Here is a 23,860-nt window from a genome sequence, read left to right on the forward strand (position 1 = left end):
GGGATAAGAAGTCGAAGTCTTTATTTCAGGCAGCCACGTAAAAACGTCCACGGTTATAAAAAGACTCTCGCCGGAAGATGGGGGCGTGGGGAAGTACGGAGATGAGGACGGGGCTGAAAGTGCTTAGTTGAAGCGGCGGATTTCTTCTCTCGGCATTGTGGCACCCGGTTTCGGTGTGGTCTTGACCGGTGAGCAGTAATCATCTGGGTCCGGCTAGGACCCCTGAGGGCGGGAGCTCCTGGAGGGCAGAATTCGCGCCTGCCAACTCTCGTACTCTCCCAAGCGCTCAGTCCGGTGCTCGGCGCGCGTTAAGTGCTCGAATTCCAGTCCGGGCAAGACTGTCCGGGCTGCGGTTTGCGGTGACAGCTCCTGCTGGAGGAAGGCGAGTCCAGCTTGTCCACCCTAACTCCGGGCTCCGCGGTCAAACAATCCTCAAGCCTCTCAGCTAATTACACCCGGCCTCTCCCGGGGCCGGGAACGCCATATGGCAGTAGCGGGATTAAGCTCAAGCAGGCTCCCGGAGAAGATCAGGATCTCTGATCTTTCTAGGCGGGGAGGGGAGAGCGTATCAGTCGCGTTGGTTCTCTGGGAGCCCGTTCCTTCGCCCGTTCGGTCGCTCGGAGGCAGCGGGACGGCTCACAGAAGGAACGGGAGGAGGTTGGTGTAAAACCAGTCCGGCGTGAACTGGAGGTGGTCGCCGGGGGCCGTCAGAAACACCAGTTTTCCCGCCTCGTCCATCTGCTTGAGCCCCAACCGGTCCTGGGGGGAAATAATAGAGTGATGATGGTATTTGTTAAGCGCTATAGGCCACGGATTGTTCTAAGCACTGGGGTAGATACGAGGTTATCAGGGAGAGGGTGGCAAGGAGGGGTGGGGGGACAGCCCGGCCTGGGAGCGGCTGGAGGGAGGAGCCTTGGACCCGCTGCTCTGTGGAGAGCCTAGGGCTGCCTTGGTTGCCAAGGGGGGATGGGGGACGGGCTACTGTGACCCACTGGGCCAAAGCAAACCCCCAAGATGGAGGGGGCGGGGAGAGCCGGCCCAGGAAAAACGGAAGCGAGTGCCCCCCGAGGGGGAGGGGGCCGGCCCCTCGCATTCTGCTTGAGAAGCGGCGGGGCCCAGCGGATGGACCCCGGGTCCGGGAGTCGCGAAGACCCGGGTTCTAACCCCGGCTCGTGTCCGCCGCGTGACCTTGGGCAACTCTCTTCACTTCTCTGTACCTTGGTTACCTCAGCTGTCAAACGGGGATGAGAGAGATAAGCCCCATGTGGGACAGGGACCGACTGCGTCCAACCTGCTTAATCTGTATCTTACCCAGAGCTTAGAACAGTGCTTGGTAGATAGTAAGCGCTTAAAGTACCCTAATGATTATTGTTAGAAGCAACGTGGCTCAGTGGAAAGAGCCCGGGCTTGGGAGGCAGAGGTCACGGGTTCGAATCCTGGCTCTGCCACTTGTCAGCCGGGTGACTGGGCAAGTCACTTAACTTCCCTGTACCTCAGTTACCTCACCTGTAAAATGGGGATTAACTGCGAGCCTCACGTGGGACGATCTGATGACCCTGTATCTACCCCAGCGCTTAGAACAGTGCTCTGCCCACAGTAAGCGCTTAACAAATACCGACATTATTATTATGAGGGCAGAACAAGGTCCAGGCCTCAGTTCCCTCATCTGGAAAATGGGAACTTTAATCTTAATCCAGCCTTAACACCATGGGAGCCCCGTGTGGGACGTGGACCGTGTCCAACCTCATTAGCTTGGGTCTAACTCCAGTGCTCATTAGAGTGCCTGACGTTTAGAAAGTGCTTAAATGCTAATAAAGAAGAGAAATACAGGATGAGGTCGGATCCGATCCCCAGGGGGCTGGAGAACAAGTATTCAGTTTCCATTCAACATGAGGAAAGTGAAGCAAGCACAGAGAAGTGAAGTCACTTGCCCAAGCTCACGCAGCGGGCAACCGGCAGAGCCCCACAGGCCTCCCGCGTGGCCGCACTGCTCCCCACCCCACCGCCAGGCAGCCGTAGCGGGGTACGATGCCAGCTGGGCCCAGACGATCCAGGCTGAGTCACGCTTTTGTCCAGCTGTGGCATGAGGGTTCTGGGCCAACACGCTGCCCCGCTGGCGGGGTGAGCCCCCTGCTCTCCCACGCTTCCTCCTCCTCCTTCCCCGCCCTCCCCACCTAACTTGGCTTGCAGAGGCCTGTGCTGCGGTAGGGAGCCTCCCTTCTCTCCGACACATTAATTACGGATCGGGGACTTAGAGGAGGATCCATTTAGAGCCGTTCTAGTGCCTTCTGACTCCCAGGCCCGGGCTCGACCCACTAAGCCACGCTGCCTGGGTTCTGCCAGGGTCAGTTAGGCTCGGGTTTCTGCCTGGCCAACCCCTGGGGAGGGCGTGAAGCGGAGGACCAGACTGTGGATTTGGGTTGGGAGCATGAGCGCTTCCTCCACCCCCCTCCCCACCCCCAGGCCCCCATTTTTCCCCACCAGGATCGTTCTTGATCCCGGGTGAGGAGGGTGTGGGGGGAAGGTTTTTTTTCTCTCAGAACGCCCTGCAGCCGCCTGCGTTACCTGGGCGTACAAGGCAGTCTCCTGCAAACGAACGGTTTCTTTGGCCTGGCCGCTTCTGTAGAATCCAAACCACTGTGGGAGGGAAAGGTGAAAGGAAATCGATTGATTGAAATGAGGAGGGGGTGTCCCACCCAAGCCGGTCAGCCTGGTCACATGGGGTGGGGGGTGGCGGGAATTGGTCTTTCCCAAACCTCCTGGGACCCCTGTCCCAGAGAAAGCAGGAGGAGAGGTGGGGGATGGGGCCAATCCCGCCGGGGACGAGCGAGCCCTAAACCTGCGCTCCCCTCGACAGCGGGAGGGTCCGGCCCCCCCTCCGGCCCCCCAGGCCGAGATTCCCGCCTGGCCCGCGGGCCTCACCTCTGACTCTACGGGGTCCACCACCGTGTCCTTGAGGAACTTGACCATCACAAAGGTCTTCAGCGCCATCAGGTTCCTCTTGTACGTTTCATTGAACTCCTGGCCGAGGGGCGGGGGGTGAGAGCGGCTCTGGGTTGGAGCGAGTCCGGTCCCCGTCCTCTGGAATTCTAGGAGCTCCGGCCCCTGACTTCCTCCTGTTTCCCTCAGGCCCTCCCGCCTCGGTCCTGGCTCGGCAGGGGCCCTTGGGGAAGCCAGGCGGACGCTTCCCCGCTTGAGCCCGCTTTCTCCCAGGACAACGCCCATCCCGCCCATACGTCCGAAGGCAGCGGCTTCACGTCGCCCTGGGAAGTCTTCCCTGATTAAGGGGAAATGTGGTGAAAGGGGTTCCCGGGCCCCGCTTTCCCCCGAGCCCGACTGAATGGGCTGTGCTAGGCCCGGGCTCTGCCAAGGGCCCGGCGGCTGGGGAAACCGACGGAGCCCCTCGCCTGTGGCCTCTGCGGCCCGGCCGGGCTCAGGGAGCCCAGGGAGGCTGGGCGGGTGGGGGCTGGAGCAGGCCCTTACCCTCTCCTGGTTGATGTCGGCCAAGAAGATGCTGCAGTTGCGGTACAGCTCCTCCTTCACCGGGTCGTGCCAATATTCGGCCTGCACCAAGCTGCACCATGAGGGGCGGTGATCGGGGGGGCGGGGGGGGGGGCCGTGAGGGTCGGGGCTCCCCCGGCTCCCCGCTATTTGTAAAGAATGACAATCTGGCTCCCCCAGAGGACCACAAGCTCCTCAAAAACAAAGAATGTGGTCTTACTCCCCCCTAAGTTGTATCAATCCACCGTATTCACTGAGCACTTACTGAGTGCGCAGCACTAAGCGCTCAAGCGGGCACAATATAACAGCCAAGATCTCTGCCCTCACGCACGTTCCGTGAGGGCAGGGATGGTGTCTTTTCCCTGCAGCAGGCGCTCAGTAAGTAACCTTGACGGGCTGTCCTCTCTCCAGTGCACTTAGTACGGTGGCAGGCTCTTAGTGATGCCCTCTCCCGCCGGGATCGACGGACAAGCCTCACTCCTCCTAGCGCCAGGGTTCCACGTGGCATCGCTCGCTCTCACTCCCGCCCGCCGGGGCCCGGGGCGCCTCGACCAGGCAGGGAGGGGCGCGACCCACGGTGAAGTGCGGATGCCCGGGGGGGAACGGGGACCCCCGCCCCGGGCCCCGTTCTCCCGATTGGAAGGGCTCCAGCCGCCACCCCCACTCACAGCTCTTGGACCCGTTTGGTGTAGGCCCCGATGTCCAGCGTTTTCCGGATCCAGTCACAGATGTGCGAGCTCTCCCCGGGGCAGCGGGGAAGACCGTAGACCCCTGCAGACCAAGAGGGTGGGCAATGAGTCCCCCAGCCCATTCCACTCTCCCGGAGACGGGGTGGGCGGTGAACCCGCTACTCAACCCCAGGCAGATCAGAGACCCGTCTCATCGACAGTTCCCTCCTCTAGAGCGGGCAGGGTAACTGGGGGGGTCACCCCTTCCATCCCCCTCCTGTAGCTCCCGTCAGCTTTGCTTCCCCACATCCCTCCCCTCCTCCAGAAGGAAGCTTCTTTATTCATTTTCATGTCCGTCTCCCCCTCTAGACCGTAAGCTCAGTGGGCAGGGAACGTGCTAATTCTGCCGTGCTGTGCTCTCCCAAGCGCTTAGTACAGTGCACTGCACAGAGTAAGCGCTCAATACGATTAACTTCCAGGAGGCCACTGCTGATTAACGCTTCCCCGTCTTTTCTGGTTGTTACTATTATGTTTTATAATAATGATGATCCAATAGCGGAAATTGGTAAGGGCTCCCTCATGTGCCAAGCACTTTACTAAGCACTGCGGATAGACTAAAAGATAATCGGGTCAGACCCAGGTTCGGTTCTACATAGGGTTCACGGCCTGAAGGAGAGGAGGAAGAGGTATTTTTATTCCCGTTTCACAGATTAGAAAACGGGCACAGGAAGTGACTTGACTTGCCTAAAGTCACACAGCAGGCAAGTGGCAGAGCTAGAATTAGAACCCAGGTCCTTCGACTCCCGAGGCTCAAGTTCTTCTAGTAGGCCACATTGCTACTCTGCTCCCCTTATCCCCCAGCATTTAGCGTGGTGCTTGTCACATGGGGATTCAATATCGAGAAGCAGCGTGGCTCGGTGGAAAGAGCACGGGCTTTGGAGTCAGAGGTCAGGGGTTCGAATCCCGGCGCGGCCACTTGTCAGCTGTGTGACTTCGGGCAAGTCACACAACTTCTCGGTGCCTCAGTGACCTCATCTGTAAAATGGGGATTAAGACTGTGAGCCCCACGTGGGGCAACCTGATTCCCCTGTGTCTACCCCAGTGCTTAGAACAGTGCTCGGCACATAGTAAGCGCTTAACAAATACCAACATTATTATAATATCTGTTCTCCCTTTCTAAGACTCTGACCACCCTGTGGGACAAGGACTGTCTGACCTAATTATCTTTCAACTACTACGGTGCTTAGCACAGAGCAAGCACTTAAATACCACCACGTAATAATAATAATAATAGTACTTGTTCAGCACATACTATGTGCCAAGCACTGTTCTAAACGCTGGGGTAGATACGGTGTAATCAGGTTGGACACAGTCCCTGTCCCGCATGGGGCTCACACTCTTAATCCCCATTTTACAGATGAGGTAACAGGCCCAGAGAAGTGAAGTGTCTTGCCCAAGGTCACACAGCAGACATGTGGCAGAGCCGGGATTAGAACCCAGGTCCTTCTGACCCCCGGGGCCTGTGCTCTATCTACTAAGCTACACATTCCTACTACTTACCTCCGTTAGACGCGTTCTCCCGCAATCCAGCTCTCTATCAGCGCTGGCCTCCTCAGTCAGTTAGTTAATTGTATTTATTGAGTGCTTATTGTGTGTGCAGAGCACTGTACTAAGCCTTTGGGAGAGTGCTACAATAAACAGACACCTTCCCCCTGCCCTCAAGGAGTTTACAGCTTACAGTCTCCTCCCTAAACATCTGCAGTCAGCTGATCCAGCAGGCTTTTAAAGTGACTCCGACCTCTCTGCAGACCGTAAAGAGTTTCATTTAGGCCCATGGCCCTGGGGTGCAGAAGCCCCCCCCACCCCATTTCTTCCCCATTAGACCGTAAGCCCGTCAAACGGCAGGGACCGTCTCTATCTGTTGCCGACTTGTTCATGCCAAGCGCTTAGTACAGTGCTCTGCACATAGTAAGCGCTCAATAAATACTATTGAATGAATGAATGAATGAATTTCCTATCGGTCTCCCCGCTCCTCTCACTGCTCCCCAGAAGCCCGGAAGGAAAAGCCCTCGTTACCTTGATGTTGGCCCCCAACTGAAATCAAGTTGACCATGGGAGGCGACGGACATCTCTGAGCCACTGCCCTCCTGGAGGAAAAACAGAGTGGTTTGTATTGTTTTGGGGGGAGGTAAATGGTACTAAGCACTGGGGTAGGTACAAGCTAATCAGGTTGGACACAGTCCCTGTCCCTCATGGGGCTCACGGTCATTCATTCAATGGTATTTATTGAGCGCTTACTATGTGCAGAGCACTGTACTAAGCGCTTGGAATGGACAATTGGGCAACAGCTAGAGACAATCCCTGCCCAATGACGGGCTCACGGTCTTCATCCCCGTTTTACCGATGAGAGGACTGAGGCCCAGAGAGGTCGAGTGACTTGTCCAAGGTCACGCACATTCCACAGAGCTTTCCGGGAAGGGTTTTTCTGTTTTGTTTTAAGGCTAGGGTACCCCGTGGGGGGGATTTGTGACTGGCCCTTGGAAACAGGAGGAAAAGTATGAATGCGACCTAGGGGCTGCTGAAATCGGGAACGTACAGGAACTGGCCTCCTTGGGAAAATCCCATAGCGTTGTAGCCCTGTTGCAACTTGGGATCCTTGGAGAGCATCTCACACACGGTTGACACTTGGTGGTTGACGTTCATGAAGAAACTGTTTTCCATATCCTAGAAGAGGTGCGTGCGGGCGGAAAGACAACGAACATATATGAGTAGAAACGCGAGCAGAGGGACCTAGCGGAAAGGGCAGGAGGCAGGAGACCTGAATTCTAGTCCTGGTTCCGTCCTGACTCTACTATAACCCAACCCGAACATTTTGCTCCTCTAATGCCAACTTATTCACTGGACCTCCATCTCGCCAACAAACTCTCACCCAGGTCCTCTGATTCCCAGGCCCGGGCACCATCTGTGAAAAAACCGCTGCTTCTACAGTGTTTTGCCTCCCATTCTCAGAGTTTGGGCTGCCCGGTCTAAACTTTTTTCCCCTTTCCGTCTCTAACTTTCTAATACACCACGGTGAACGCCTCGCTCATTTCTTCAAGCCTCTCTCTCGAGTCCCCTCATTTTTTTCCTACCGCCACAGTTTCGCACAGGAACAACCTCCTGAGGTTAAGCACCCGGCTCTCCGACTAAGCGAGAACTCCAAGGAGGCCAGCAAGAAGCAAAGTGGCAAGAGGAAGTAAGAGGAGAAACTTGACCCGCTGCTACCGACTCCCCCCGGCCCCAAGTCCAGACTTCCGTAAATGGCAAAGGCAGACAAGGAGCCTGTTTCAGAAATCCGCAAGCCCGAAAGATAATCACGGGAGCCACCTCTGACTCACCCCCAATCCCGGCCCCATTCCAGGACTGCTGCATCCCCTTCCCAAGTCTTGTAAACATGGGCGCCGCTAACAAGCTGTGGAATTCGGTTTGGGCAAGGACAATAAAAATACCAGCCATAAAGGCATCGGATGTCATCTCAGCTGAGGACCGGACTGTCCAGGACGCTAACGGTCACCTCTGCGACCAGATGTGTGAGGGAGCAGGAGAGACGGAGCCTATTTCCGACTCAACTCTGCGAACTAAAAGATGAAAACCCACGATTCAGACTGCGAGCTCTCTGTGGGCAGGGAACGTGTCTACCGACGCTGCTATATGATACCTCCCAAGCGCTTAGTACGGTGCTCGGCACAGAGTAAGCGCTCAAAAAATACCCCGGATCGATTTAGATAGCAGAGGCTCTCTTGGAACTTACCTCCATCACGGTCTTGCCAATCTCTAGAGATAAAACATAAATCCCGGGTATTTTACTCTCCACCATTTTTTTAATGGATCCCATGCTCAAGGGGTTACAACAGCTGTCTCCTGGGGAAAAGAAAACAAAAGCCGACAACATTACGTGATTTCAAAGAGGTTTAGAAAACAAACTGGACGACTTTAAGCGACTTATGTCTGTGCACAGAACTCCTGAGGAAATTGGGCTTCAACGCCCAGGGCTCCGCCGTCTCACTAAGGGCCAGGTGAATGCAGTTGGAAAAACCGGTCCTGGGAGCCAGGGGACCTGGGTTCCAATCCCAGCTCCGCCACCCACCTGCTGGGTCATCTCGGGCAAGTCTCAACTTCTCTGAGCCTTGATTTTCTCATCTATAAAATGGGGCTTCAATACCCGTTCTCTTCCCTCTTAGGCTGCGAGCTCCAGGTCGGACAGGGACCACGATAACCTGATCCTCTTGTCTCTACCTCAGCGTTTAGAACATTGCTCGGCACACAGTAAGCACTTAAACACCACTCTCCACTTCATGCTCAGGTGAGCGGGTTGTGAACTCCTGGAAGGAAATTCGCCCTTCCCAGATGGGCTAAATTGCCATTTACACACCAGTTGAGTCAAGCTCTCTGCAGCTTGTCCCGCTAGCCGGGTAGGACTCCTTGGTACTCTCCCAGCGTTTAGTACAGTGCCCTGCGTAACACAGTAGGTATTCACTAAGTACCAATGATTGATTGACTGACCTGAAGGCAGGCCCAGCCCAGAAACCACCTCTCAGCTCTGCGGGGAACCATTCTTCTGGGGAATCATCTGAACAGGGTCCCAGCGGGTGAGAGAGGCAGGATGATGATGATGGCATTTCTTAAGCGCTCACTACTTACTTAACAAACACCCTCATCCTTTTAGGGAACTTGAGAAAAGGAAGCAGCAAGTCCCGAGTGAAGGGGAGGCATGCGCATATTGGATTTTCGCTTTTTCATTCCCTAGATCGTATTTATTGAGCGCTTACTATGTGCAGAGCACTGTACGAAGTGCTTCCAGGCCCTTGGGTGACCACCCCCACCCAGCCCTTCGCAAGGGTGAAGAGGGGTAACAGATCTCCTGGGTCCCACCCCCCGCCTGACAGTCTGGGAAGGAACATAATGATGGAAAGAGCCCGGGCTTGGCAGTCAGGGGTCATGGGATCGAATCCCGGCTCCGCCCCTTGTCAGCTGTGTGACTATGGGCAGGTCACTTCACTGTGCCTCAGTTCCCTCATCTGGAAAATAGGGATAATAATAATGTTGGTATTTGTTAAGCACTTACTATGTGCAGAGCACTGTTCTAAGCGCTGGGAGAGATACAGGGTCTAAGTGACTTGCCCACAGTCACCCGGCTGACGAGTGGCAGAGCCGGGATTCGAACCCATGACCTCTGACTCTCAAGCCCGGGCTCTTACCAGTGAGCCACGCTGGGGATGAAGACCGTGAACCTCACGTGGGATCACCTGATGACCCTGTATCTCCCCCAGCGCTTAGAACAGCGCTCTGCACATAGTCAGCGCTTAACAAATACCAACGTTATTATCTTTTGAGCGCTGAGCACTGTGCTCACCCCCGGGGGAGGAGAGACAAGGTCATCAGCTTGTCCCACGTGGGACTCCCGGCGTTCATCCCCATTTTCCAGAGGCGGTCGGGGTTAAATGTCAGGCCCAAGGTCCCCGAGCAGGATTAGAACCCGGGGCCTGGCCAGGGCAGCAGGTCGAAGGGTCTCCCGAGCCCCTCCCCGGCCTCGCTCTCACCCATTCCGTGCCAGATGACGAGGGGCAGGGGCGGGGGTCCGGGGCGGGGGCCCTGCAGGGCCGAGCAGCCCCCCGCCAGCAGCAGGACCAGCCAGGAGCAGGGACCGCCCGGCGCCATCTTGCCCGGGGTCACGTGACCCGCCGGGGCCGCCCGTCGTCAAGGGAACGGCTCGGCTCGGCTCCGCCCCACGGCGCAGGCGCAATCGCCGCTCGCGCCTCGGCCTTTGAAGCCCGCCAAAAGGGCTGAGGGGCAGAGCACGTGACTTCTGTTCTCCCTCTACACCCACTCCCTTGGACAATAATAATAATAATAAAATAATAATAATAATGCCGGTGGTTAAGAATGATGCAGTTAATAATGCTTATGCCGAGAAGCAGTTTGGCTCTGTGGAAAGAGCAGGGGCTTCGGAGTCGGAGGTCATGGGTTCGAATCCCCACTCGGCCACTTGTCAGCTGTGTGACTTTGGGCAAGTCACTTCACTTCTCGGTGCCTCAGTGACCTCATCTGTCAAATGGGGATTAAGACTGTGAGCTCCACGTGGGACAACCTGATGACCCTGTGTCTGCCCCAGCGCTTAGAACAGTGCTTGGCACATAGTAAGCGCTTAACAAATAGCAACATTATTATTATTAATGATGGCATTTGTGAAGCGCTTACTATGTGCAGCGCGCTCTTCTAAGCCCTGGGGGAGAGACGGGGGAAGCAGATCGTCCCATGTGGGGCTCGCATTTTTTAATCCCCATATTTGCAGATGAGGTCACTGAGGCCCAGAGAAGGGAAGTGACTTGCCCAATGTCACACAGCTGACAAGTGTAGGAGCCGGGATTGGAATCTGTGACCTCTGATTCCCAAGCCCAGGCTCTTGCCACTAAGCCACGCTGCTTCTCTAATAATAATAAATAATAATAATTGTGGTATTTGTTAAATGCTTAATACATGCCGAGCACTGTTCTAAGCATGGGAACCCATTCGCTCCCGTGGCTTCAACTACCGCCGCTTCCCACCCAAACCCTGCTCTGCCCCTGACTTTCCCACCACTGTAGACAGCACCACCGTCCTTTCTGTCTCTCAAGCTCATAACCTTGATGTTATCCTTGACTTCTCTCTCTCTCAATATCTTGACCCACATAGCCAGTCCATCATTAAATCCTGCCAGTCTGACCTTCACAACATCACAGAAATCCACCCTTTCCTCTCCATCCAAACCGTTTCCCCGTTCATCCAATCGCTTGAGAACCAGCATGGGCTGATGGATAGAGCCCGGGCCTGGGAGTCAGAAGGCTGTGGGTTCTAATCCTGCCTCCTCTACTTGTCTGCTGGGTGACCTTGGGCAAGTCACTTCACTTCTCAGGGGCTCGGTTTCCCTCCTCCGTAAAATGGGGATTGAGACTGTGAGCCCCACGTGGGACAGGGACTGGGATCCAACCCGATTTGCTTGTATCCACCCCAGTGCATAGTACAGTACTAAATACCATAATTATTATTAATATTTTATCCCACTTGGATGGCTGCATCAGCCTCCTTGCTAACTTCCCTGCCACCTGTCTCTCCCCCCTCCGGTCTATACTTCACTCTGCTGCCTGGATCATTTTCCTACATGAACATTCAGGCCATGTTTCCCTACTCCTCAAGAAACTCCAGGGGATCCTCATCAAACAGAAATTCCTCACCATTGGCTTTAAAGCACTCAATCACCTTCCCCCTCCTCCCTCACCTCCTTACTCTCCCACTACAACCCAGCCCGCACATTTCCATCTTGTCTATCTCGTCTGCCTTGTCTATCTGGACTATCTCCCCATTGATCTCTCGCCCACATCCTGCCTCTGGCCTGAAACGCCCTCCCTCCTCATATCCAACAGACAATAACTCCCCACTTCAAAGCCTTATTGAAGGCCTATCTCCTCCAAGAGGCCTTTCCTGACTAAACCCTCCTTTCCTCTTCTCCCTCTCCCTTCTGCATCACCCTGGCTTGCTCCCTTTATGCATCCCCCTTCCCAGCTCCACAGCACGTATGTCCATATCGGTAATTTATTTATTTATATTAATGTCTGTCTCCTCCTCTAGATTGTCAGCTCGTAGTGGGGAGGGAATGTGTCTGTTCTACTGGTAGAATGTCCTCTCCTACGCACGTAGTACAGTGGTCTACACACAGTAAGGGCTCAGTAAATACGATTGACTTACTGACTGGATGGATATCCCACTCCCACCTCAGTCAATCAATCAGTGGTATTTACTAAATGCTGATGGTGTGCAGAGCTCTATGCTAAGCGTTTGGGAGAGTATAGTTCAACAAAGTTGGTAGAATTGTTCCCTGCCCTCAAGGAGCTTCCAGTTTAGAGGACCTCATACTTAACAGGTTGAAAATTGAACAAATCCTTCCCACCAAGTCTTTCACACCCCTCCATTATTCTACCTATTAGCTCATGTCCTTAGGGATAAAATGTTCCCTGGAGATAGAGAACATTCGAGCAATTAGCACTCATTTTCTTCTCACATTCCCAGGTTTGCAACTTGCATCCTTCCAATGAGAGGTGATAAGATAGGAAGCAGTGGAAAGAACAAGGGGGCTGATAGGATAAATGCTTGGATTAATATGGAAGTAATGAGCCTCCTTGAATACTGCCCAATTATTATTACTATTATTTTGGTATTTGTAAGCACTTAGTAAGTTTCAAGCAGTGTTCTAAGCACTGGGGTAGGTACAAGTTAATCCGATCGGACACAGCCACTGTCTCACGTGAGCCTCGCAGTCTAAGTGGGAGGGAGAATGAGTATTTAATCCCCATTTTACAGCTGAGCAAACTGAGACACAGAGAAGTTAGGCGATTTCCCCAAGGTCACACAGAGAGCAATCAGCAGAGTCAGGATTAGAACCCTGGTCCTCTAACTCCCAGACTCGGCTCTTCCCGCTAGGCAGCACTGCTTCTCAGCTAATTTATTTCTCTTCAGTTCTGTCACTTCCTTGCTCCAGGATTTTGCTCAGAATCACCGGGCTTTAAGAGACTTTAGGTTATCTAGTTCACCCTCTCCTCTTCAGAAATAATCCATCAATCAATAGTATTTATTGAGGTTTTATTATTTGCAGAACACTGTACTAAGAATTTGGGAGAGTATGATAAAACAGAGTTGGCAAACACCTTCCTTGCCCAGTTTACAGCCTAGAGGCCCTTGAAGCCTTTCCAACTCCATGTTTTGGGCTTTTTACTTTTGGGCAGACACCTTAAAATCTTAGCTCTCGAAGCGTACCGGCCTGGGAGTTAGAAGGACCTGGTTTCTAATCCCTGCCTGCCACTACTTTCATTCATTCATTCATTCAATAGTATTGAGCGCTTACTATGTGCAGAGCACTGTATTGAGCACTTGGAATGGACAGTTCGACAACAGATAGAGACAATCCCTGCCCACTGACGGGCTTACGGTCTAACTGGGGGAGACAGACAAAAACAAAACAACGTAATCAGGATAAATAGAATCAAGGGGGTGTACACTCATTAACAAAAATAAATAGGGTAATAAAAATATATACAAATGAGCACAGTGCTGAGGGGAGGGGGAGAGGGGGAGGAGCAGAGGGAAAAGGGGGAAGGGGGGCTTAGCTGAGGGGAGGTGAAGGGGGAGCAGAGAGGGAGCAGAGGGAGCGGAGGGCAAGTCACAACTTCTCTGTACTCCAGTTACCTCATCTCTAAAATGGGGATTAAGACTGTGAACCCATGTGGGAGAGGGACTATGTCCAACGGGATTTGTTTGTATCCACACCAGTGCTTAGAACAGTGCTGGGCACATACACCACAATTATGATTATTATTACTGATTTCAACTCTATCTTGTCTTCTCCTCAGGGTAGCTCCTAGTAATTAGCACCTCAGATACCCTTCTTTGCCCATTAATCATTTTTTGGAGGACATCACTGTTTCCTTATCTTGTGAAGCCCTTATCACTTTTCACACCCAATCACTTGAAAAGAAGACTTCGCCCCGAGGACCAAGGTCACTTTCCACCTTGGTCATTTTCTCCTCAGGGAATAATCCTTTTGCACAGTACACAGTCCAAGCAGCGGAAGCAATTACATCAAGGGCTCAATTTGGTCATTTTTATCAGAGTAGTTACAGAGCTCACTTCCCCTGGCTGTCAGTATTTTGGCTTTTTTAACTCTGCCCAGGTGGGGAAATCCTCTCCCCCACCCCCCAAAATAGTTTTTCTTTTCCGCTTTTACCATTGAGATCATGACTCTTCTTCCTGTGGAGTTGCAGCTTGGAGATCGAGAATTTTGGCAGGTAGGTATTTCATTACCTTAGAATTTCTTTTACACACTTTTCTTTCCACTCTGTGTCTCCTCTTGTTTCAAAAGCCAGTTGCATAAAGAGATTGTTTATTTTTTTTTGCCTCTCTCTTGCCCTGTGGTTCAATTCATTTCTAGGTACTTGGATGCCACATATTGGTTGTTGGTGATGACTTGGAGACTTTCATTACTCACTGAATGGCATGTGTAGTTTGTAAGAGGCATCACATTCAGTTGGCAATATTTCTTGTTTTTTTAACTTAAAAAGCTGGTAGGTTCTACGAAGTTTTCCTGCGTTGGTCCAACGTTACGTTTCTTAACTTGAATACTGCGATTTTCATGAACAAATGACTGAACTGATGCCAAAGTGAAATAAAGCAAAGTCGCTTAGGTTTTAATAATGAGGTGTATTTTGGTCATTCGAATGCTGCAGATGCGTCTTCCGCTTTGTTTGCCCGGCAGGAACAGGGGATCTGATGGAGAGAAATTATGAAAGGAATAGCGTGATTGATTGCAGAAAAGTGACGGTGAATTAGTGAGAAAACACTGGAGAGGGATGGAATGATCATAGTAATTTTGGCATTTGTTAAGTATTTACTCTATGCCAATCACTCTTCTCAATGCAGGGGAAACCGTGGCCTTGGGGATAAAGTCCGGGCCTGGGAGTCAGAAGGACCTGAGTTCTAAACCCAGCCCTGCCACTTGTCTGCTGTGTGACCTTAGGCAAATCACTTCACCTCTCTGTGCCTACATTGCTTCATCTGTCAAATGGGGATTAAGACTGTGAGCCCCAGGTGGGACAGGGACTGCATCCAATCTGATTCGTTTGTATCTACCTAAGTGCTTATTGTAGTGCCTGACACATAGTAAGCGCTAAACAGATACCATAAAAAAGTAGAAGTCATATTAGGAATAGTAATAATTGCGGTATTGGTTAAATGCTTAATTTGCGCCAGGCACTGTACTTATTTATTAAGTAGTATTTATTAAGCGCTTCCTGGGTGCAGAGTAATGATAATAATCATGTTGGTATTTGTTAAGCACTTACTATGTGCCGAGCACTGTTCTAAGCGCTGGGGTAGATACAGGGTCATCAGGTCGTCCCACGTGAGGCTCACAGTTAATCCCCATTTTACAGATGAGGTAACTGAGGCACAGAGAAGTTAAGTGGCTTGCCCAAAGTCCCACAGCAGCCAAGTGGCAGAGCCGGGATTCGAACTCATGACCTCTGACTCCCAAGCCCGTGCTCTTTCCACTGAGCCACGCTGCTTCTCTACGGTCCCAACCACTAGAAAAGAATACACAGGTGGGAATTAGACATGGTTCTTATCCTGGGGAAGGCCTACAGTCTAAAAATAACAAGAGGAAGAAGGAACTGATCACAGATATCTAAAGAGTGGTGAAATGAAACAGAAAGACACGAAAAGACACAAACAAAGCTCGTTAGAATATTGTGGCCATCCAAGGTAACCAGGTTGGACACAGACCTTGTCCCACACGGAGCTCACAGGGGGACAAAGAACAGCTATCGAATCCCCGTTTTACAGATGAGGAAACTGAGGCACAAAGAAGTGACTTGCCCAAGGTGACACAGCAGATACGTGGCAGAGGCAGGATTAGAACCCAGGTCCGCTGGTGACCTGGCCCGGGCTCTTTCCCCTAGGCTATGCTGCTTCAACCCATAAAGGTGGCCACCTTACACTGTCCTTTTCAGAGTCTCATCTTTAGGAACACCTCCTCCTCCTCTTTCTCTTCTCCTCCACCTTTCCTCAGATGATTCATTCGTTCGTTCGTTCATTCATTCATCCATCCATCCATCCATCCATTCATTCAATCACATTTTTTTGAGCACTTCTTTGGGCAAAGGAGTGTACTAAGCACTCGGGAGAGAACAATATACCAGTACACCGACACATTCCCTGCCCACGATGAACTTACAGTCTAGGGGGGAGACAGACATTAATATAAATACATAAATGATAGATATGTGCCTAAGTGCTGTGGGGCTGGGTCAGGTGGGATGAATAAAGGGAGCAAGTTCAGGTGGCTGCAGAAGGGAGAGGGAGAAGAGGAAAAGAGGATTTTGTCTTTTGAAAATTGAGGTTTGAACCCCTAAAATCACTGAATCGTTTTTCATAACAGATCATTCATATGACAGTATCTGTTGGATTTACTGAATGAAAGAATGAATGGATCCAATGAATTGCTGAAATGATTCTTTCCCCACAGGGTCCGAAAGCCCTCTCTTAAGCGAAGAAATTATCAGTACCGATTCCTTTATAAGGAATTCTGAAACGAGGATCTGAAGGAATCAGAAACCACACTCTTCATTAGGAGCGGAAAATTTTCTCCTGATTTTTGACACGTCATGTTTTGAAAGGCAAGTGCTGCCCTTTGCTGAGCTTTGGGAGGGGTTGTGGACTTTGTGGATGAGAAAAGAGACGAAGTTTATATAGCCTGAGAGGTTCATGATTCCTGAGTCCTTACTTCGCGGTTACTCCCAACTTGGTCGGTGGAAGCGACTGTGTTTATTAACCAGGTCCTTAGAGCCCTTAGGTTACCTTAAAAGTTGCTACATTAAAGATTACTGTCTGACAAATAAGGAGCCCTATCCATTGTGTCATTAAGCAGCGTGGTTTGGAGGGTAAATCTAGGGCCAGGAAGTCAGGAGGAACTGGGTTCTAATTTATTTATTTGTCTTGATGTCCATCTCCCCACCCTAGACTCTAAACTCACTGTGGGCAGGGAATGTTTCTGTTTACTGTTATATTATCCTCTCCCAAGGGCTTAGTACACTACGGTGCACACAGTAAGTGCTCAATAAATATGAATGAACAGTCCCAGCTCCGCCATTTGTCCGCTGCGTGACCTTGGGCAAGTCGCTTCTCTTCTCTGGGCCTCAGTTCCCTCCTCTGGAAAATGGGGATTAAGACTGTGAGCCCCATGTGGGACAGAGACTACGTCCAACCTGATCAGCTTGGATCTACCCAAGCACGTAGAACGACTGCCTGGCACGTAGTAAGTGCTTAACCAATACCATTAAAAAATAAAACGAGCCCCTTCATGGTGGAGCATATTTCTGGGAGACACGTTCCTCGGTATTGTTTCAGAGGGCGTCGTCTACTTACAGGATCCGAGGGCCAACCTGGAGGTGAAGAGCTGCAGGTGATGGAGATAGAAAAGGATCCCAAGATGGGGAGCGATCCCTCATCACAGATGCATTTATCTAATGAGCACCGCCCAGCAAAGAAAGGTAAATCTTTAGTAAATCGTGTCTGGTACAGTGCTTGGCATATAGTAAGCGCTTAACAAACACCACCGTTATTATTATCACCTGCGGGCCGAAGCTCCCCAGTGAGATCTTCCCGGTTCAATCTCCTTCATCCCCTTGGTGGTGAGATTGGATGAAATGGGGACGAGCTTGGTGGAAGCTACAGTGATAATTACGGTATTTATTAAGCACTTGTTGGGTTAGACATAAGACAGATACAAGGGGAAGAGTCAGCTCTTAGAACAGTGCTTGACACATCGTCAGCACTTAACAAATCAATCGGTCATATTTATTGAGCCCTTACTGTGTGCAGAGCGCTTGGAAGAGTATGCTATCGCAATGTAACGGTTGGTAGACACAATCAATAATAATAACAGGAATATTAATGATGACATTGGAGTCAGCCAATAGTAATGACGATGACTTGGGCATGGGGCTCACCATCAATCTTATCCCCATCTTACTGATGAGGAAACCGAGGCCAAAGAAGTAGTACAATATAATGGAGTTGGTAGGTGTGATCCCTGTCAGCAAGAAGCTTAGAGTGTACAGGGGGAGGCAGACATTAAAATAAATTACAGATAGAGGATATAGAAGAGTATAAGGGACTGCAAGCTCATTGCGGGCGGGGACGGTGTCTGTTTATCGTTCTCTCATCCTCTCCCAAGCGCTCAGTACAGTGCTCTGCACACGGTAAGCGCTCAATCAGCACAACTGATCGATTGACGTACAGAAGGGCTGTGGGGCTGGCGGGAATATCGAAGGGCTTAAAAGCTCCACAGCCAAGTGTAGAGTCGATGCAGAGAGGAGGGTGGATGGGGGGAATGAGAGCTTAGTTAGGGATGACCTCGTGGAGGAGACGGGATTCTTAGGAGGGTTTTGAAGGTGGGGAGAGTTGCAGTTTCTAGATTCTTCCCGAGTCTTTCTGGTAATAATTTGATGCCCGATATTTCTGATCTTAAAAATCGTTGCCGGAGAACTGTCGCCTCTCTCTGCAGCCCCGAGGCTTTGCTCGGTCCGACACAGCCTGGCTTTCGTCTTGCACTTCAGTTTCTTCGTGATTTTTTCCCAACGCGTCAGCCTCAGCATCGCCATCGTGGCCATGGTCCAAGGCACGGGCCGGCGGGACCCGGCCAATCACTCCACAGATGCTCCCGCCGGCGCACCCTCTGTTTCTCCCAGTGGATCCCACCTGGAATATCCACCTGAAGTCCGCCTGGTAAGTCTGCTGGCAAATCCGGGGAAGAAGCGCGGCCTAGTGGAAAGAGCCCGGGCTTGGGAGTCAGAGGACCTGGGTTCTAATCCCGGCTCCGACACGTGTCGGCTCTGTGACCTTGGGCAAGTACTTCCCTTCTCAGCTGCCTCATCTGGAAAATGGGGATTAAGACTGTGAGTCCCATGTGGGACAGGGACTTTGTCCAACCCGATTAGCTTGTTAAGTGCACAGGAAGCACTTAACAAATACCACAATTACTATTATTTAGACTGAGAGCCCCATGTGGTCACCCTGATTATTCTGTATCTATCCCAGCGCTTGATGTCAGAAAACTAGGTTGCAGACTTCAGTTTTTCACTCGAGGTGATTGGCCGTCTCCCTCAGGCCCCGGAGTATGACTGGAGCTCAGAAACCCAGGGCATCATCCTCAGCGCCTTCTTCTACGGTTCCATGCTGACCCAGATCCCCGGCGGATACCTGGCGGGCCTGCTCGGGGGGAAGCTGGTGGCCGGGGCCGGCCTGCTGGTCTCCTCGGCCCTCACGCTGCTCACCCCGTTGGCCTCGGACCTGGGGGCGGCCTACCTCGTGGCGCTCCGCGTAGCCCAGGGCATGGCTCAGGTGATGGATGGGTCCTGGTGGGGGCAGAATTCCGGAGCCGCGGTTGAGGGGCCCCAAGCGCTTAGCACAGTGCTCTGCACACAATAAGCGCTCAATATATGCCACTAACTGACCGTTAACCGAATGGCTGGTTCCATTTCCGTGACAGGGAGTGATATTACCCGTGCCATCCACGTTTTGGTCCAAGTGGGCTCCTCCGGCCGAACGCAGCTGCCTCTTCACCTTTTCCAAAGCCGGTGAGGACAAGCCACGCTGCCGTTGGAAGGGATTCTGGGAGCCCATCTTAATGTTAACGTTCCAGAGATTCTGGCCAAGCCGCACTAAACTGGTTCAAAGCGGGTTGATTGAGCGATTACCTCTTGAATCTCGTTGTGGGCAGGGGATGTGTCTGTTTATTGTTCTACTGTGCTCTCCCAAGCTCCTAGTACAGTGCTCTGCACACACTAAGCACTCAGTAAATACAATTGAATGAATGAATGAATGAATCCAGAGCCGCCCGATGGCAAGAGGGCACGGGGCGGGAGAGGGAAGACAGATGCTCGCCTCTCCCTGACTCCTGAGCTTTCTAATCCCGACAGCTCCTGGCTTTCCTAGTGGAGACAACTTGGGCCTGGGAGTCAGAACTGGTCATGGGTTCTAATCCCGGTTCTGCCACCTGTCTGCTATGTGATCCGGAGTTTCTCTGTCCCTCAGTTACCTCATCTGGAAAATGAGGATGGAGACTGTGATCGCCGCGTGGGACAGGGACCGAGTCCAACCTGATGATCTTGGACCCACCCCCGTGCTAAGTACAGTGCCTGGCACGTAACAAGCGCTTAACAAATACCATAATTATTCTTCTTCTCAGGATCCCATTTCGGGAGCTGCATCACCTTCTCGCTAGGAGGGATCATCTGTCAGTGTCTGGGGTGGCCCTTCGTCTTCTACATCTTTGGTGAGTTCCCGGCATGGAATCCTGGGGGCCGGATAATATTGCGGACACACCGTTCCGCTCACCCGTCAGCTGCCTCAGAACCGTCTGAAACGGTTCCGGACCCATCATTCTGGTCCCTGAGGGATCAGACGGGTTTGGAGATTCGATGAATATTAATTTCCTCAGGACAGGGAGGGAGGATGGGATGCTCTAACTAGAGAAGAGGGTATCTGTAAGATTTGACCAAAGCTGAGGGGGATTTGGGGCAATGTTCTTTTTAATGGTATTTGTTAAGCGCTTACTATGTGTCAGGCACTGTACTAAGCACTGAGGTAGACACGAATTAATTAGGTTAGACACAGTCCCTGTCCCACATGGGGCTCACAGTGTTAATCCCCATTTTACACATGAGGTAACTGAGGCACAGAGAAGTGAAATGACTTGCCCAAGGTCACAGAGCAGACAAGTGGCAGAGCCAGGATTAGAACCTAGACCCTCTGCCTCCCAGGCCTGTGCTCTATCCACGTGGCCACCCTGCTTCTCCGATGTTTCTACCTGTAATGGTAATAATAAAGGCTTACTATTTTCAAAGCACTGTACTAAGCACTGAGGTAGATACTAAGATAAGCAGATCAGATACGGACCTTGTCCCGTAATGGGGCCTCACAGTCTAAGTAGGAGGGAGAGCAGGTATTAGATGTCCATTTGAGCAGGTATTAGATGCCCATTTGATAGACGAGGGAACTGAAGTACAGAAAAGTAAAGTGACTTGCCCAAAGTCGCGAGGCAGAAAAATAGCAGAGCCAGGATTAGAACCCAGATCCTCAGACTCCCAGGCCTGTGCTCTTTCTATCTGTTTCCTGAATGGCTCTGGAGCCCAGATGATGATGATGATGATATATGTTAAGTGCTTACTATGTGTCAGGTACTCTACTAAGCACTGGGGTGGATACCGGCGAATGGAGTTGGACACAGCCCCTGTCCCACGTAGGGCTCACGGCCTCAATCCCCATTTCACAGATGAGGTAACTGAGGCCCAGAGAAGAGAAGTGACTCGCCCAAGGTCACACAGCAGAGAAGTGGCGGAGCCGGAATTAGAACCCATGACCTTCTGATTCCCAGGCCCGGGCTCTATTCCCTGCACCATGATGATACCGAGCGCTCAGTACAGTGTTCTGCACCCAGTAAGCACTCAATAGATACCACTGATTAGACCCTTGGGAATTTGGCAAAGCTTAGAAAAGACGTCGTCAGTACTCCTCGGGGCTCGGTGTTCCCATCCTAAGAATTCAGCACCCACACCTGTTTCTGCATTCTGTAGGAAGCATCGGCGGAGTCTGCTGCATTTTCTGGTTCTTTCTGGTTTATAAAGATCCCCAGAGCCATCCGTTTATTAGTGCCAGGGAAAAGGACTATATCACGTCTTCACTGACCCATCAGGTACATCAATTATCCATCAAACAAACAGTGGTATCTATCGAACGCTTCCTCTGCGCAGAGCACGATATAAAGCATTTGGGAGAATAATAGAGATGGTAGACACCATCCTTGCCCACAGGAGCTTACAGTCTAGGGATTTTGTCGGTTTTCTGCATTTCTGCCTTCCCGGAGCTGGGAAACGTCCTCCCCTTTCCTGCTGAGAACAGTGCGGTGGCCTTCAGAGGTGGTCCTGACGGGAAGGAAGCTTCAAGAGTCATTGAGGCACTTCAAAGGGGTCCTAACCCCGGCTCCGCCACTTGTCTGCTGTGTGACCTTGAGCAAGTCACTTCCCTTCTGGGGAAGCAGCGTGGCTCGGTGGAGAGAGCCTGGGCTTCGGAGTCAGAGGTCATGGGTTCGACTCCGGCTCTGCCACTTGTCAGCTCTGTGACTGTGGGCGAGTCACTTAACTTCTTTGTGCCTCAGTTACCTCATCTGTAAAACTGTGAGCCTCACGTGGGACAACCTGATGACCCTGTATCACCCCCAGCGCTTAGAACAGGGCTCTGCACAGAGTAAGCGCTTAACAAATACCAACATTATTATTATTATTCTGTGTGCCTCAGTTACCTCATCTGTAAAATGGGGAATGAGACTGTGAGCCTCACGTGGGACAGGGACTGTGTCCAACTTGATATATCTCAGCGCTTAACAAACATCATTTTCTCCTGTTCTCCCTCTTTCTTAGACTGTGAGCCCATTGCAGAATGGGGACTGGGTCCAACCTAGTTAACTTGTATCTACCACAGCGCTTAGAACAGGATTCGACACACAGTAAGCGTATAACCAAGACCTTAAAAAAAAAAGAGAGGGTGATATCATTTTACAATGTGCCTGCAATTCCTGCCATCTGTTGGTCCTAAAGGGAGTGACTTGCCTGAACCATTTATGGGACAAAGTTTCATCAGACCACACCCCATCTGATTTTTTTTTAATGGTAATTAAGTGCTTATTATGTGCCAGGCACTGTACTGACCACTGGGGTAGCTACAAGATTATCGGGTGGGACACAGTCCGTGACCTACATGGGGCTCACAGTATTAATCCCCCTTTTATAGGTGAGGGAACTGGAGGCACAGAGAAATGACTGGTCCGAGGTCACGCAGCAGACAAGTGATGGAGCGGGGATTAGAATCCAGGTCCTTCTGGCTCCCGGGCCCGGGCTCTTTCCACTAGGCCACGCTCCTTCTGGACTAGTGTAGGTGGTAAAATCAGGACCCTCAAACAGAAAGCCAGGGAGTTAATCTCTGCTCTGGAAAAGCTTGTCGGGTGCAGGAAACGTGTCTGTTTAGTGTTATACTGTACTCTCCCAAGCGCTTAGAACAGTGCTGCTCACACAGTAAGTGCTTAAGTGCTCAATAAATATGAACGAATGAATGAAAACGCAAGAGGTCAAGGCCACATTAAGACCAAATGACTCTCTGGACTCTGCTTAGAAATGGTAGGTGCCAAAAAAAGGTAGTTTTTTTAGGCATTTTTTAAGAACTCAAGCACGAGCAGTTAGGGCTTTCTCTCAAAATTATCCCCAAGTGTGTACCACAGAACAAAACTGAAAACACCCGTGTCATGTGTTAAGTGCTTATTACGCGCCAAGCACCGTACTAAACACCGGGGTAAATACGAGATAATCGGAGGGGACACGGTCCCGGTCCCACGTGGGCTCCACTTCAAAATAAATGTTTCCCTAACTTCATGGCAGAGATCAGTAGAAGATGGATTTTCTGTTCGAAGGTGCATTCCAGTGGATTTGAAGGCACGGTTGAACTAACCCGGCTCTGGATTTTGTCCCGACAGGATGCCCTTACCGGTTGGAGGAATGTCTTCTTCCTATCGGCTGCCATTAATCTTCTGGCTGTGACTTTCTACGTCATCTTTAGCAGTGCAGATGTCCAGGCCTGGGCTAAAGAGGCACCTGATCCAGATTTTGAACTTCACTGAGGTCCCAGACGCCAGAGAGGGACCATTATGCGGACACGGAGGGTGGGTGCTTCTGAGGAAACCCACTTGGGTCAGGCCTACGTTTGCTTTTTCCAGCCCTTCGTGGGGGAAAAAAGCGACGCGCTTTCGTGGAAAAGTTCCACCGCGCTGACTTGGAAAGCCCCTTGTGGGAAGGGAACAAGTCAACCAACTCTGTTAACTTGTACTTTCCCAAGTCTTCAGTACAGTGCTTGGCACATAGTAAACACTCAATAAATAGGATTGGTCGACTATCCTTATGTTCTACTGTTTTTATTATTATTACTAATTCTTAGTAATATAATTATGACTACTATAGTAATTATACTAATTAATAATGTTGGTATTTGTTAAGCGCTTACTATGTGCGGAGCACAGTTCT

At 51.4% G+C, this 23,860-nt stretch overlaps 2 protein-coding genes across 2 annotated transcripts; one reads left to right on the forward strand and one right to left on the reverse strand.

Moving 5' to 3' along the window:
• Window positions 1-4: 4 nt before the first annotated feature.
• PPT1 (palmitoyl-protein thioesterase 1) lies at window positions 5-9,882 on the reverse strand. Its single transcript, XM_029080635.1, has 9 exons — window positions 9,749-9,882; window positions 7,960-8,069; window positions 6,766-6,893; window positions 6,246-6,316; window positions 4,170-4,272; window positions 3,484-3,574; window positions 2,923-3,021; window positions 2,566-2,637; window positions 5-759 (listed from the first exon to the last, which is right to left on the reverse strand). Exons 1-9 carry the CDS (start codon window positions 9,864-9,866, stop codon window positions 637-639), a joined length of 915 nt encoding a protein of 304 aa, XP_028936468.1. The 5' UTR covers window positions 9,867-9,882; the 3' UTR covers window positions 5-636.
• A 4,090-nt stretch (window positions 9,883-13,972) lies between these two features.
• Window positions 13,973-23,575, forward strand: LOC100091005 (sodium-dependent phosphate transport protein 3-like). The gene is made up of 8 exons (XM_039914271.1): window positions 13,973-14,027; window positions 17,159-17,281; window positions 18,298-18,518; window positions 18,900-19,175; window positions 19,282-19,369; window positions 19,981-20,067; window positions 21,368-21,486; window positions 23,317-23,575. Exons 1-8 carry the CDS (start codon window positions 13,973-13,975, stop codon window positions 23,458-23,460), a joined length of 1,113 nt encoding a protein of 370 aa, XP_039770205.1. The 3' UTR covers window positions 23,461-23,575.
• The last annotated feature ends 285 nt before the right edge of the window (window positions 23,576-23,860 follow it).

The sequence above is a fragment of the Ornithorhynchus anatinus genome, chromosome 16 (assembly GCF_004115215.2).
Source record: "Ornithorhynchus anatinus isolate Pmale09 chromosome 16, mOrnAna1.pri.v4, whole genome shotgun sequence".
Taxonomy (NCBI): Eukaryota; Metazoa; Chordata; class Mammalia; order Monotremata; family Ornithorhynchidae; genus Ornithorhynchus; species Ornithorhynchus anatinus.